Raw genomic sequence first — 16533 nt, 5'->3', positions numbered from 1 at the left:
CAGGTTAGTTAGTCAGTGAATTAACAATGTTGTATCCAGGCTGAATTATAAAGAGACTACAGCTACTTTTTAATTTTAAATAACAGAGGATGTGGACCTGAGAAAGACCATGTGTACTTGCAGTTGCACCATTTGCCACCTCAGCAGCTAGCCACACGTCTTCCTGGGATTTCAGAAACTGCTATGATATTTGCTGGTGTGGATGTCACCAAAGAACCCATTCCTGTTCTGCCCACTGTGCATTACAATATGGGAGGCGTTCCTACAAACTACAAAGGGCAGGTAAATTTTCATAAGTATTTCTATTCAAAAAGGCAGTATATTAACAGACCATTGTGGTTTTGTTTCTTGTAGCTGAGCTTGTGACAAATCCACATCAGTTTTACTTTCCCTCATCCACTTCTTCGCTTCTTGTCATCACTACTTTCTTTTCCAGTGTTGGAGGACCGTATTTTTCACTGCAATAAGGAGAGTATGGCATGTGAATGTTTGTTATTTTCAATTGCAGGTGATTACACATGTCAATGGCAAAGATCAAATAGTACCTGGCTTGTATGCTTGTGGTGAAGCAGCCTGTGCCTCTGTACATGGTGCTAATCGTCTTGGAGCAAACTCTCTTTTGGACTTGGTAGTCTTTGGACGTGCATGTGCTCTTAGCATTGCAGAAACCTGCAAACCTGGTAGGTCTCCTGTTTTGTTTTTTACTTCTTGTTGCAAATACTTTATTGTATTCCCGGAAATCAGTTTATGTTTGAAAGTGATGAATGCAAGTGCACAACCTGATCTAATGTACTGGCCAGGACATAGTATCACAGTATCTTTCAACCATTATAACTATCCTAATTTTTATAATCGTTAATTATCAACAAGAAGGGCAACATTTGTATTCCACCTTTTCTTCTAGAAAAATGTGGAGACATGAGTACCTCCTCCCATTTTATACTCCTAAACAATTTTTCCGGTGTGGTGGTCTGTGCTGAGAGATTCACTGGCCCAAGGTCAATTAGTTTCGTGGTTGAATTGCAGCCTGCACCTCACTGGTCATGTGTTAATATTTCAGTCATTACAACACACTTTCTCTAGTAATTGCACTTAAAGCACTGAGTATTAGCAGTCTTCTCAGCCTTCTCTATGTAACTGGTGAGACATTCGGGCATGAGGAATACCTTAGGTCCCTAGTGGATGATGTAGCCTGTTTGACAAGATCAAGAAAGCACAGACTGATATGGTAGTTCTTCTGTCAATATTTTCAGTATAATTTAGTTGGTGTGGATGTTAACTTGCAGTGAGCAACAAAAGCCCAGTCCTAGGAGCAAAATCATTATAATAGCTCTGGTTTCAATTTGCTGCAGTTAGCCTGGCCAATTCTAAACATAGTTTTACCAAAACTGAAATCAATGTGCAGGAAGAGTAGAATATATTTATTACTTTTTAGACTATTCAGAATTTTTTGAGTGATGCACAAAATATACGAGGACTGTAACAAATTAGACATAGTATGTAATAGAATGAAGATGAAACAAACAGTGAATAAACACTACTGCATACACAGCTAAAGTGGAGGAAGCAGCAAAATGGAAGGATGATATAATCTAGAACTCTAACACATTTCTTAAAAGGCCTGAGAAAATAGAAAGTCCTTCCTCTGATGCTGTAAAGATATACTGTAGGTATCAGTTCAGCCTTTCTAGAGATTATAATAAATAATAAATAGACGAAGTTCTATCACTGAATATATCTTCTCCTCTAGCAATGCAACTCATGGAAACTTTAAGTGATGTCCTTAGGAAATGGATAAATATGAAAAGAAACACTCCGTTCCGTGTTATCTAGACTTTAAAGGTTAAAACCCGCACATTAAATCAGGCTTGGAAATGGACTGGCTGCTAATGTAGATGGGAAAATATTGGCACAGAATGGTTATATATGATCCAGTGCCAGTAACTGTTGTACTGCAAAATCAATGTTGTAATATCAGGCCAACAAAAAAGGCATAGAGTTGTGTGCAAGCCTTTGAAATACCTAGATGTCTTTATGAGGGAAAATGCTAGAAAAATCATCAGTGGGGATTAACTCTTGATCTTTAAGGCATGTGATCTGCATGTTGTTGTCTTGGGGTGCTATCAAACTTCAGGCCTTTACTGTCTTAAAAATACTTAAGGTAGAAAGGCTTTATTTAGAAAGTACAGGTACAGACTACTACTACTACTACTACTGAGAGCTTCTGAAAATTTACAAGATTTATAGGTTTCTAAATTCAAACATTTCCCATGCCTTAACACTGTTCGTTCAAACGTCCTGTCAATTACACTTGTCATGGGTGTTTCCCTCATTGATCAAACAATCAAAAGTATCAGGACCTCCCCCATGTCCATTTTTCACATGACAACGGCCTCAAGTATTAGGAGTTTTTGGATATGTATTAATTTATTTGTAGTTTCACCACTAAGACAGAAGCTTTTGCCTTTATTCTTGCGGCTCTTTTCCCGGCCTCCAGTGGTTCAGTGCTCAAGTCCCAGGAACAATGCTTCTTGTTCCTGGGACTCACAGCTGCCTTACCGTACCAGATTGGTTATTATTTTATTTATTTATTTATAGTTACTCCCATCCTTGGCAGCAATCTGCTAGTGGCAACATGTTATGTGCAACATGCATCAAGTCTTGAATAAATGTTCACATCCCAAGCATTTGGAGGAAGAAAAGGCCACATTTCATCTGGTAGCCAGTGTATTTTTTTCCACAAGAGCAGGACTTTCCTGACATACTTATGTCTGTTTTAAATATCATTCTTTTGAGAAATAAACATTGATTTTGAGGCAGAATCTAGTAAGAAGAAACATCTAGGGCACAGAGAGATGGGAATTGCAATGAGGAATTTCACTTTCAGGCATCCACTCCAGTTGGAAGTGGTCAACAGAGAAGCTATTCTACAAGCATGTTGGGCTGTCATAGGTTGAGAGCAGTGGTGGCTATTACTAACCTTTTTGAGGCAGGAGGCATTAAGGAATAAAGGATAATGATTGCTCCACCCCCTGTCCTCACTTTAGCTTCAGCATTGTGGATATTTCCTTAATAACTGAATATTCAAGGAGTGATTTCCATTCCTGTGAAGAAAATATTTCTCCAGGCTCCCAGGTCAATTGGAAGATGCTAGATATTTAGCCTGTTTTACAGGTTTAAAAGACACTTGATGGCTAGTGTCTGCTTCTTTTTCTATGTCCCCCTTAACAAGTGGTGTAGGGCTGCATATGGTTGACAGATTCCTTTAGATTGCCCTTTTTCTTAACACTCCCAGTGTGAATTACCTTATGACCCATAGAAATTGTCGTTCACATTTTAAATCGATTTCAAAATGCTCCTTGTTTTATTTAAGATGAAATAAGTATCCATTTTTAAAACTCAGTTGTGGACTTCTAGACATTTTGGGGAGTTTTTGCTATTTTGAGTCGGTTTGGTTGCCTACTACTTCCCTGAATAATGTCAGTTGATCATCCTTGTGCCTTGCTTTTTCATGGAGGAAAACACTTGAGTCTTTTTAAAGAAAAGGTCTAATAACTGTTATCGACAGTAGTAATTACAGACTAGAGGGGGTTTTTTTAGAATTAAATATATTTAAATAATACTTCTGGTTTTTTTCTAATTAGGGGAACCAGTTCCATCAATTAAACCAAATGCAGGTGAAGAATCTGTGGCAAATTTGGATAAATTGCGCTTTGCCAATGGAAGCATCAGAACATCAGAATTGAGGCTTGATATGCAAAAAGTAAGGACTTTTTTCATTATTGGGCAGAATGTGAATTAAATGTATTGTGATTAATACAAATAGTTAATGTGTTATCTTGAAATTTTCATTTTGAAACTTAAAGAAATTATTTTTGCTTCCCAAAAAGATTCTGTTCTGGTCTTTTCTTAGCACATACTGTAGCTGAGCCCTACTGTAGTTTAGTTGATGAATATGTGAGGAGGTGTGCAGTGAGATTTAGACTGGAACTCAAATCCAGCAGCCTAGCCACTTAATAAATAAATAAATAAACCTTATTTATAGACCATCCTATCTCCCCGAAGGGATTCAGGGTGGTTTCCGAACATATGACAACCATTCAATACCCAAAGAAAACCATACAAAACAGTTTACTTCTAGACAAAGCACATTAGACAATATAAACAACATGACTGTAACTTAATAAACAAAATTACAACCAACAAAATAAAGACTCAAAATGAAAAAAAAAATCATAAAATACAAAGACCCCGATAAAACACATTAAAATAGAATATATATGAGAAGAGCCATTGGGTGCTCTCAGGAAATAAGGGAGAGGCCGGGAGTGCAATGCCTGACTCCGCATGAAAACACTGACCGTCTTGGTCAGATCTGGAGAGACAACCAAGAGAACATCACAGAAGGGCTTAGTCATTTGCCAAAAATAATTTATAGAAAAGGTCAGATCTCAGAGTTCCTATGTGGCCTTATTATCATTCAGCTTAATCTAACTCAAGAGTTTTAATAGCTGTACTCCTTAGAAAAAATGTAAGATACAAATGTGGTATTTCTTTACAACTATAAACTCCTTCTATATGCATCACCTTGAGGACTGAAGGAGTGATGTGTGTCAAAAGAAATTGCACATAAATCCGCTTATTTTAGGATTTTGATTACTGTGTAGAGGTAAGGTATATATTACAGAAAGACGTGTCTGCAGACTCTGAACCTGTTTTTCACAGACTGTGAAATGACTAGGTAGGCGTTATCAGACCATTTTAGAAAATGAAAGTATTATGTAGAATAGTGTGTTGTCAACATGATTATGGAATGGCTAACACTTATTTGCCTATGTTCAAAAGTGTTATGATACAACCCATTGTAAGTGTTTTGAAAACTGTAGGGGGTTAAACTTTTATTTCTAACAAATTATGTTCTTAAAATTTCATGAAACTTTGGAAAAGTGTTTCTTGATCTTCCTGTTTTTATAGACAATGCAGAGCCATGCTGCCGTGTTTCGTACAGGCCCTGTCCTACAGGAAGGTTGTGAGAAAGTTTCCAGCCTTTATAGCAGTATGGATGACCTGAAGACATTTGATAGAGGTACACCAGGATGTATATTACTACACTCTTCTGTAGTGTTAACATTTATCTCCTTAAATGTTATAAACATAGTAATAAATGTTTTTGTGGCAACCAAGCAGATACTTTTAGGATCAGCTTGATTCGAAAGCAAGCATTAATTATATAAATTTAAATATTATAGGGCATTTTAATATACTGTATCTCTTTGGAAAATACCAAGCATACATTTTAAGCCTTTCAACTTTCCAGAACAACTCTGTGCACTTTGGCTTTCATGCCATCGCTGTGTGTTTAGGGGCATCCTCTGTTCAGGTGGGGATATGAGTTGAACCCTCAGGTCTCATTAGTGGCCCATTTGGCCTTACAGTATGTGATCCCAAACAAAACAAACGATCTCAGGATAATCCAAAATGTTTTGGACTGCAAAACATGGTGACAGTGTTCTGATTCCATTTGGGGCATTTGGGAGCAAAGGTTTTTTTGGGTTTTTTTTTAAAAGGTAGTGGGTTGACCAAAGGGAGCAAACTACCATTTCTATTTGTAACAAGCATTTATAAACTAAACCAAAACTTTAAATAATTGCACAAAATCAAAATTGGCACTGTTGAAATTTTCTGCAAGCTGCTTAACTACATGGAAGGCAATTTTGTAAACTATGAGATGGGGAGTTTTGATATGAGAAGCCACTCCTGACAGTTTGATCCAGTACACATTTTCCATTGTGTTTAATGGTGTTTATTCCTGGGCAAATGTTGAAAATTGCAGCCTAAGCCACAAGAGGTGTTATGTACCTGTGTAATTGGTGAGGAGATGTTACACCATTTTACTAAAGAGAAACTGATTCAGATCTCTGTATTTCCTAAATTTTCAAACTGCTTGTACCCCAGGTGTTGTTTGGAATACTGACTTGGTGGAGACTTTGGAGCTACAGAACCTGATGCTCTGTGCTTTGCAAACTATTTATGGTGCAGAAGCTCGGAAAGAGACACGTGGTGCTCATGCTCGGGAAGATTATAAGGTATGCATACATTAATTTTAAACCAGGGATGAGCATTATGTAAGTCTCCAGATATTGTCAAGTTTCAGTTCTTAGTATTCCTTGCCATTGGCTCTGTATATTGCTGATGCTTACAAGACTATTCTTTTTTTCTAAGTAAAATCTTTACTAAGTTAAGATTTAGAAATCATTACTGTGAGAAGTAGATTTTCGCCATACTGAAAAAGGGTATACATAATACATGTTTCTGGTTATGCTAAAGAATAAGAATTCTGCATTTTAGTCATGTGAAGCTATTTCTGTACAGGTTTCCTCATAGTCTCAATTACATTTTTGAAGAAGTTAATTCACTTAATCTTGCATACTATCCTCAATCAATACTTCTTTTTCTGTTGTAAGTCTTGTCTGTAAGTAATTTTGTAAGTGTTTTAAAGAAGAACTAACCAGTGATTGCTCTGGCTTACATTTTATTGGATGATTTTCAGTGTCACTTGTCTTGAAGGTTGCTTTACCTTTTTTTTTTTAATCATCAGAACCCTACCTTTGACATAAATGTAAAATACCTTCCCAAATCATCCTCATCAACTCATTCTCCTTAAGGAAGAGATGAGCTTGAGAAAAGCAACTGCCCTGTTCCTAGAAATACAGTAGAGTCTCGCTTATCCAAGACTTGCTTATCCAAGTTTCTGGATTATCCAAGCCATTTTTGCAGTCAATGTTTTCAAAATACAGTAGAGTCTCACTTATCCAACATAAACGGGCCAGCAGAATGTTGAATAAGCGAATATGTTGGATAATAAGGAGAGATTAAGGAAAAGCCTATTAAACATCAAATTAGGTTATGATTTTACAAATTAAGCACCAAAACATCATGTTATACAACAAATTTGACAGAAAAAGTAGTTCAATACACAGTAATGTCATGTAGTAATTACTGTATTTACGAATTTAGCACCAAAATATCACGATATATTGAAAACATTGACTACAAAAATGTGTTGGATAATCCAGAACGTTGGATAAGTGAGTGTTGGATAAGCGAGACTCTACTGTATCATGATATTTTGGTGCTAAATTAGTAAATACAGTAATTACAACATAACATTACTGCATATTGAACTACTTTTTCTGTCAAATTTGTTGTAAGACATGATGTTTTGGTGCTTAATTTATAAAATCATAACCTAATTTAATGTTTAACAGACTTTTCCTTAATCCCTCCTTATTATCCAAGATATTTGCTTATCCAAGGTTCTTCTGGCCCGTTTAGCTTGGATAAGTGAGACTCTATTGTAGTTAATTCTGAGTTTCAGGGTTGTTGTATGTCTTTCGGGCTGTGTGGCCATGTTCCAGAAGTATTCTCTCCTGACGTTTCGCCCACATCTATGGCAGGCATCCTCAAAGGTTGTGAGGTATGGATAAACTAGGCAAGGAAAGGAAAAAATATATATCTGTGGAGAGTCCAGGTTGTGGCAAGAGTCCTTTGTCACTGGGAAGCCAGCATTAAACCTCTGAGGATGCCTGCCATAGATGTGGGCGAAACGTCAGGAGAGAATACTTCTGGAACATGGCCACACAGCCTGAAAGACATACAACAACCCTGTGATCCCGGCCATGAAAGCCTTCGACAACACAATTCTGAGTTTATCTAGAAAATAAAAGATACCAATTTCTATTCCAGTTCTTGCAATTATTCAATAAATACCTAAACCTAGAAGAATATTACGTTTATTTGGGATGGATACACAAGACCATGGAAATTCTGAAGGAGTAACTTAGTTCAAAAGGGTTTGAGAACCATTTTGTAACAGAGTGATATCTCCACAGTGGAACCTTAGCTTCAGTTTCAGTATTGAGGATACAGTATATATATTTTTTAGCTAGAGTTGTTAATACTGTACATAGATATTCCATCATGGATACTTCACTAACTGTTCTGTAGGGAAGAAGCTTCTTGCGCAGCCCTAGCAACTTCTCACTGTCATCTCACATAAATAATGGTCTCTTTTGATATCTCTTCCAAGTGCACCAAGTGAGGGTGGGCACAGTCGTACAATCAGTGCTCTTTTTAAAAAAGACACAGTCCTGAGAAGATAGCACCCCCCTTCCCCATTTCAGTTGATAATAAGGTCTGTGTCAAGACTGTTGTATGTTTATGATTATAATTACGTTTCTAATATATGGATGGGCAAAGTACAGAACTCGAAGCTTACCCACCCCAAAGCCTACCACAAGCCCCTTAAATGTGTCAATTTTTCATTTCATTATGATTTGAGAGCCATTTTAGTGCAAGAGTTGCACCCAAAATTCCTAAATATGTGCACAAAAAGTATTCCTCAAACTTCCCAGGCCCCCTCCCCCAACCTTGTTTTGTGAATTTTTTCCTTCCACTTTGATGTTGTGTCACTCATGGTTGTCACTTTGGGGAGGAAAAGAAGCGAAGCAAGACTGGTTGAGGTGTGTGTGGAAAATTGACTTCTACTGAGTTGCCCTCCCTTATTTAAACAGCTAAATGAATCTAGATATCTGTAGTATAGTATTACAACATATTTAACGCTGTTTTGAAAGACTGCTAATATTGCATGTTTTCTGAATGTGACTTCAAAGCTGTTGCTCTTATTTAACACTTGGATTATACTGTTTAGGTTAGGATAGATGAATATGATTATTCTAAACCAATCGAAGGACAACAGGAAAAGCCATTTGATCAACACTGGAGAAAGCATACCCTCTCTTATGTAGATGTCAAGACAGGGAAGGTATGTAAATCACAGCATCTCTGAAATAAGGTTTATAAATGATCTTCTTAGGAGGGAGAGGTTTGATTTACAATAGAATGTAGTTGGAGGATGTCATTTGAAGAAATGGAATACTAAATATGTGTCTGAATTATTTTTTTTATAATTTTTGAGATCAGTGTTGCTCACAGCATGTCTAACCTCAATTCACATAAATCAATAAATCATCTTTAGTGTGTGGTTGGTGGGCATCTGCTGAGTGAAGAATGTTGTGGTTGCTGCTTTTGCTTATGCACAGAAATCAGCTTGATCTCAAGAAAACTAAACTGGAGATCCTGAAATGTTCATACATTCTGATTTTCCAAATTGTTTGTTTTTGCAACCTTTCTCCCACATTTTTTTTTCATGTCAGGAGCGACTTGAGAAACTGCAAGTCGCTTCTGGTGTGAGAGAATTGGTGGTCTGCAAGGACGTTGCCTAGGGGACGCCCGGATATTTTGATGTCAGCAAACCAACCTTCAAGACACAAGGCTTTACCCACTATGCCACCGGGGGCTCCTATTCTCCCACTGCCCCACTAGAACAGTCTTGAGTCAAATTCATTTTCAGTAATCCCTTTCACTGTGATCCAATGGATACAACAGAACATGCTCAAAGCCTCCTTGTCAAAGTTAAAATTCTAGACATGACTGGAAGTACCATGATATGAGAAGAATTTGGCCTCTTCTGGCTCAGAAGCCTGGATTCTAGGGGAAAATAGAATGCAATTAGCATTAGCTGTTATATGGGGAACTATGTAGGCTAGGGATACACTGGAATATCCACTCTGTGGGACTATGAGAAATGTAGTCCAGACAAGTAACATTCTGAAATGTTGGTAAATGCTGATTACAAAGCTGCTTTCCATTGTGAGCCTAGGATTTTTGTTGCTGTTGTGTGACTTCAAGTTGAATCCAATTTATAGTAATAATTTAGAGGGGGTTTTTTGGCAAGATTTGTTCAGAAAGCATTTCCCTTTGCCTGCTTCTGAGGCTGAGAAAGTGTGACTTGCCCAAGGTGAGCCAGTGAGTTTCCATAACCAAGTGGAGATTCTAACTCTGATCTCCTGAGCCATCATTCAATGCTTATATTTGGATTAAAATCTGAATAGCAGGATAACCAGATGTTCTAGTCTTTCCTAAATAGCAGGACTAATGATAAAGGATGTTGAGTTATAATTTGGAAATATCAGAAAGGTCATAGATTTCTTAGCCTTTATCTAGAGCTGTGATTCCAAAACACTAGTCCTCCAGGTGTTTTGGATTCCCAACTCCCAGAAGCTCCAGCTATCTAGGCAAATGATTAAGGATCTGAGATATGAAGTCCAAAACACCAGGAAGACCGGAGTTTGAGAAACACTGATCTAGAGAATGTTAGCTTTTCACCCTAGAATCATAGAGTTGGAAGAGACCTCATGGGCCATCCAGGCCAACCCCCTGCCAAGAAGCAGGAAAATCCCTAGTCTTAAGGCTTCTGATCTTTTCATACGAAGAGTTTGTGCAACTTTGACTTGCAGAAAATGTGACTTGAGTATGACGGAATCATGCTTTTTAGCTTCTATTTGTCATGTAAATAAATATTTAAAATAAATATTTTAAAATATTTATTGTCTCATTGAATTGTGATGAATGAGAGAATCAGTGGGCAAAATAATAGCATTATTTTAAATTTAGAGTACAGCCAACTCTTTAACTAGGACTTTCTGTTCTTCTTTTAAAGGTGTCTCTGGAATATAGACCTGTCATTGACCAAACCCTGAATGAAGAAGATTGTGCAGCAGTTCCACCCGCTATTCGCTCATATTAGTGAATTTATTGCTACTTTCCACATGCAGTTTTTCCTCCGGCTATTTGCTGTTATTTGTGTCCCACCGGCTATTCACTTGTATTAGTGAATTCAGTTCAACTTTCTATGCTGTTCAGACGTTTCTTGGCATAAGTGTCAATATACTTTACTAAACGGTTATTGACATGTGGTTGTGGATGCTATTAACATGCTATCATAAAGACTTTTTCATTGCAGCAATCGGGAAGCTTTGTATTTTGGCCAATGGCTTCATTTTGTATTGGGCATGACTATATATGGCATATTCTTAAAAGTGTCTCACTTCCCTGATATCTATACTCTGTTCACCATTTCAGAGTGTAAACATAGTCTGGTTAAAAATGTTTTAATTGTATCGGAAGAAACAGTGGTCTCCAAAATGCATCCTGATTTCATGTTTGCTGGACACACATGCCTAATATTGTAGATCAGGCTTTCCCAACCTGGTGTGTTGTGTAATTTTGGGCCATGTTCTAGCAACCTGGTTCCTACAGTCTGTAATTCCTAACCAAAATGACTAGTAGTCAGGGCTAATAGAAAATGTGGTCTAAAACATATGGAGGACATCAGATTGCTTTAAATTATCCCTTTGTATAATGTATAAAGAATATTGCATAACAGGCAGGAAAAAAGATCTTTTTGTGTCACAAGTGAAACACTATGATAATTTCTCCCTTAACAGTTCAATACGAGGTTTTTTTATGTGGAGTGATGCTATTGAGATTAGGATTTTGGCATATGAAAAATAAAATTTCAGCAAGATTAAATTCCTGAAGAAGAATACAGTCAAGCTCTCCACGTTCACTAGTTTGACATCTGCAGATTTGATTATTCACTAGTTTAGTATCACCCTGTAGCAGCTGCTTTCCAGAACGTCCCTTTGCTGCCCTTTTTAGTGTCCCAGATATATTTCTTTTTACTCCACTTTGCTGGGAGGCGGGGACTGACTGTTGGATTAGTTTCAGTATAAACACATTAATTTATCTTTATTGCAAACATGATTCCTGCCTCTGAGAATGCAAAAACTAAGAATGCATTAGAAATGGCATAACATAGATGTGCGGTATACATAAAAGGTGGATTATGTAAGCCAGAATGGACCTATCAAAGTCCATGAGATTCAGTCGCATTGATTTCAGTGGGTTTACTATGTAATTATATATCTAGTCTGAGTAGCCTACAGATGCATTGGCATGCAGATAGGAGTTCTACATACCAAAGAAAAGATTTTGTTAAACAAAATCACAATTCATTTTAACTCTAGAGACCATGCTATGTATGATAATAAAAAACAATCTCCCCCCCCCCCACCCCCCGTGTATATGCTTAAATATTCAAACTATTTTTATTCTATGAATATTTCTCTAGTTCAAGAGATTTGACTTCCAGCAAATGTGCTACCATTTTTGTATTTGGAGGAAAGATATTTTGTTTGTATTTTTACCAGAGGATGAGAATTGTGTGAACTTAGAAGTTGCTCAACTACAATTATTTTAGGCATATGTTTATTTATTTAATTTATATTTATCTGCCATCTTTCTCCCAGAGTGGTAACAAAGACAGCTTCCAAGACAATAAATTTTTAAAAGACCTGCAGTACAATTATAAAATAGTTAAAATCATTTCATAATACATTTTTTAAATTAACTAAAAGCATACAGACGTTTAAAAGATAAGTAAACATGTCCAATAAAAAGCCCCACTGTTTATAAATTCAATAACTGCTTACATCAAAGTATTCTTGCCTGCTGGTGAAAGAAATCATGGAGTGGGGGCAACCTAGCCTACTGTGGAAAGGCATTTGAGACAGTCTGTGTACAAGTTATATAGTGCTTTACCGGTCATGATCAGCATTTTCAATTTTATCAATAACTAGTAAAATTGTTTTAACAAGAAGGCATGTGTCACCATGGCCAAATCTAACATTTCAAGGAATGGGTGCAGCTAGTGCACTACTTTTAATTGTGAACATGCAGTTCTCGCCACTGCTGAAATCTGGGCATTCAGGCATAGAGCTGAGTCCAGGAGAATACCCAACCTGCAAGGTTGGCTGAGATTTCGCTGGGAATGTAATGCCATTTAGAAGAAGCTGATCTGCCTTTTGAGTGACCAGGAGCACCTCTGCCTTGTCTGGATAAAATTTTATTTAGTTTGTTCTCATGTAGTCCATTGCTGACAACAGACATTGCTTCAATACTGAGGCATCCTCCTGTGAATCAGACAGGAGGTCATCAGAGTTGGGTGACATTGCAAGCTAGAATTCTGGATTACCTCTTCCAGATGTTAAATAGCATGGCAAACAAAACAGAATCACAGGCAATTGCCAAGGCATCTAAAAGAATTCCCCCAGTATACCTGCAAGAAGAAACAAAACTACTTTATAACAGCACCTCAAAGTCCAATCTGAGAGAAGTGACCTAGAATGATATCATGATTGATGGTATCAAAAGCCATTGAGAGGACAAGCAGAATCAACAAAGACACAATCCCCTTGTTCTGTTATCTGTGCAGATCATCCACCAAAATGATCCAAATTATCTTCATCCCACAATCAGATCTGAAACCAGATTGAAATGGATCTAGATACCTTGTCTGATTCAGAAACCCTGAGAATTGGGAGGCCATCACACACTCCAGAACCTTCCAATATTAGAATATTAGAGACTGCCTGATAATTATTCAGAAAGGTGGAATCCGGGAAGGGGGGGGGGTTAGTAAAGATTTCACCACAGCTTCTTTTAGGCAGGATGGGAACTATCTTTACTGCAGTGAGGATTCACCTCTCTGTTCTCACTTAGCCAGTCTCCCTCTAACTGCTTCCAGAAGACAAGTTGCAAATATCCAGTATGTATGTGGTTGCTTGCATTCTCCAAGGATCCTGGCTACATCATTTGGCTTCACAAATTAAACCATATCCAATGAAACAGGACAAGCTATTCCAAGCACAGAATCCTAGAGCAGAGTAATTTTGTCTGCAGTGTCTTGCCAATTTGTCCTAACAGGCTTTTGAGGCACAAGAAATACGTTACAGTGAGCTTTTGAATTCCCAGCAGTGCTAACCAACATAGTGGTGAGTAATGCTGGAGTTGCAATTCGATAGTCATCTAGGGGGTCATGCAGTTGCTACCCGTGGTTTATTCTGATCTATAAATGAGTTTACTCTGGTGTTTCACCCCTTGCAAATATATTCTTTATGACATGAGGGTTCTGTTAAGTTGCCCTTGTTTAATTTCCACTTGATAAATCTGAGGTAAAAGGAGAGATGCTATGCCACTCACTGTGTTTATGTGTTCTCTGGGATTGGTGACACTAATATAATTGCATACAGCTCCTGATAATTTGTGCCAGAGTAGGAAAATGTCACCTTTCAGATACTATTGGATTTCAAGTCAATGGAGCCCTATCCTGTATAGCAGTGGTGGGAAATGATGGGAGTCCTCTATGTACAACATCCAAAAAAGCTATGCTTATCTATTGTACATGGAAAATTTAAAGTCACTTTTCCATCAGGAGTTTATTGCTGCTTACTGTTGATTGCTGTATGCAAATTCTGCCTTTGGTTGGAATTCATATTAATGAAGCATTGTCCATATTTAAATATGTATCTTTTAGGCAGCTGAAGGTATGTATGAAGTATTAACTTTGTAAAAAAATAAAAAATAAAGACTGCAAATAAAAATTAAATGAACCAGCTGCTGACTATAACTGTTCTGAAGACTGATTTTGAATCTCTTCTAAGTTATATATACTCAAGTAGAAGCCGACCTGAATATAAGCCAAAGCACCTAATTTTACCACAAAAACTGGGAAAACTTATTGACTCGAGTATAAGCTGAGGGTGGGAAATGCAGCAGCTACTGGTAAAAGTCAAACATTAAAATTCTTCCTCCCTCCCTTCCTGTGTGCTTGCTTTATTTAGATAAACAGTCTTCTGTCTGAGATCCATCTCTGGATAGAAGTCAGTTTGTCTTCTGCTAGATCACTGGTTCTCAATCTGTTGATCCCCAGGCGTTTTGGCCTACCAGCTGTTGGGATTTCTGGAAGCTGAAGGCCAAAACTTCTAGGGACCCACAGGTTGAGAACCACTGTGTTAGATGAACTTAGGTTTTTTTTGGCCAGAAGCAAATATAAACCAGGGCATTAATTGTCTTTTTGACTTGGGTGATGATTGGAGTTATATGTAAGTATCTATCTAGGTTTTCTGTAAACTGTGTGGCCCAATTGTTGATTGGGTTTGTGAATCACTAGGACATCTAGACATGGCAGTTTTCCTTCATTTTCTTTTTCCATGGTGAATTGGATGTTTGAAAACCTACACACACTGATGCATACCTACATAAAAACTCCAATCATCACCCATGTCAAAAAAGAAGCACAATTAAAGCCCTGGCAGACCGTGCAAAAAAAATCTGTGAACCCCACCTCTAAGGTGAACGGAACCACCTCAACTGGGCTCTACAGGCCAGTGGAGACTCCACCACAGACATCAGAAAAGCTGCAAGGCCAAGAGCAAACCACAAGAGCAAGGACAAAGATCCACACAGAAGTGTTCTTACCATACATCAAAAGAACCAATGACCACATAGGGAAGCTGATGCAACACAACCTACAAATTATCTACAGACCCACTAAGAAAGTCCAACAAATGCTACGTTCAGCAAAGGACAAGAGGGATCCTCTCACCTCTGCAGGAATCTACCGTATACCGTGCAGCTATGGACAAGTCTACATAGGGAACTTCAAATGCAGCAGCATTGCCCAAGCATGAATTAAGAACATGAAAGGCACTGCAAACTAACTGAAACAGAGAAATCAACCATAGCATAGCACTTGATGAACCAGTCTGGACATAGCATATTATTTGAGAACACAGAAATGCTGGACCACTTGACAACCACCATGTCAGGCTACACAGAGAAGCCATTGAAATCCACAAGCATGTGGACATGTCAACAGAAAGGAGGAAACCATGAAAATGAACGAAATCTGACTACCAACATTTTAAAAAACTCTAAAATTAGGACAGTAATTAAAGAACAACACTCTGAAAACACAAGGATACCATGAATCTATCAGGGCCAGCTAACACCTCCCAGGCAGGAATCCCCCTGGCAGGAAGCAGCCAGGCCTTGAAGCTGCAAGGCCATTAAATGCTAATCAAGGCGATTAACTGCAACATTCGCACTTTCCTCCAACAGATATGGCTTCTTTCTCCCACCCTGGACCTTCCACAGAGATATAAACCCCATTTGCCTGGTTTCAAATATACCTCTCAACCGCTGAGGTTGCCTGCCATAGATGTGGACGAAATGTCGGTTTATCTATCTGTGGAATGTCCAGGGAGAAAGAACTCTCTTCTGTTGGAGGCAAGTCTGAATGTTGCAATTCATCATCTAGATTAGCATTGAGAAGCCTTGCAGCTTCAAGACCTGGCTGATTCCTGCCTGGGGAATCCTTTGTTGGGACAAGTTACTGTGGCCAGAAAGAACTGCCTTAAAGAGGGAGCAATGACTTAGGATCTATTACCTGTGAAGAACTTTTGCATAATGATGGTAATTTCAGGGCCTTGTTGACCAGGAGACAGACCTGAAAAATCATCTTGAGGGGGGGAATTCAACCCCTCCTGAATTTTTCTTTTTGGCTACGGGTCTGACTGAAGCAGAGAGAAGCACCGCCTGAACCAGCCAGAAGAGAAACTGCTGGCACTCCTTCAGCGGCCTAGACCTCTCAGAGGAATCTCAGTTGCTATGGCGCATGCGCGTGGGAAGTGAGGCGCGCGCGCGCGTCTCTGTCGTCTTTCGGCTGGGCTTGATTGGCTTGTGAGGAGGTCGCTGCCTCTCTCTCTGGCTTTCTTCCCATTGGTTGAC

The 16533-nt window shown here is 38.3% G+C and overlaps 1 protein-coding gene and 1 long non-coding RNA gene across 3 annotated transcripts in view; one reads left to right on the top strand and one right to left on the bottom strand.

Annotated features, from left to right (window-relative positions):
- The window catches only part of sdha (succinate dehydrogenase complex flavoprotein subunit A), a 30026-nt gene extending 15669 nt beyond the window's left edge, over nucleotides 1-14357 (top strand). For both annotated transcript variants that reach the window (XM_003222314.4, XM_008113003.3), the window contains exons 9-15: nucleotides 87-282; nucleotides 509-680; nucleotides 3645-3763; nucleotides 4975-5086; nucleotides 5956-6086; nucleotides 8711-8824; nucleotides 10562-14357. In XM_003222314.4, the coding sequence (XP_003222362.1) occupies nucleotides 87-282; nucleotides 509-680; nucleotides 3645-3763; nucleotides 4975-5086; nucleotides 5956-6086; nucleotides 8711-8824; nucleotides 10562-10648 (931 nt within the window). In that variant the 3' untranslated portion in view covers nucleotides 10649-14357. The remainder of the gene's footprint in view (nucleotides 1-86; nucleotides 283-508; nucleotides 681-3644; nucleotides 3764-4974; nucleotides 5087-5955; nucleotides 6087-8710; nucleotides 8825-10561) is intronic.
- On the bottom strand, nucleotides 42-16456 carry LOC134292568 (uncharacterized). The gene is made up of 2 exons (XR_009999809.1): nucleotides 16193-16456; nucleotides 42-458 (listed from the first exon to the last, which is right to left on the bottom strand). It is a non-coding gene; the product is annotated as an uncharacterized LOC134292568 (long non-coding RNA).
- Between the last annotated feature and the right edge of the window lie 77 nt (nucleotides 16457-16533).

This window comes from Anolis carolinensis, chromosome 6, assembly GCF_035594765.1.
Source record: "Anolis carolinensis isolate JA03-04 chromosome 6, rAnoCar3.1.pri, whole genome shotgun sequence".
Taxonomy (NCBI): Eukaryota; Metazoa; Chordata; class Lepidosauria; order Squamata; family Dactyloidae; genus Anolis; species Anolis carolinensis.
The sequence above is the reverse complement of the archived record's forward strand: the minus strand, read 5'-3'. Positions and strand labels throughout refer to the sequence as shown.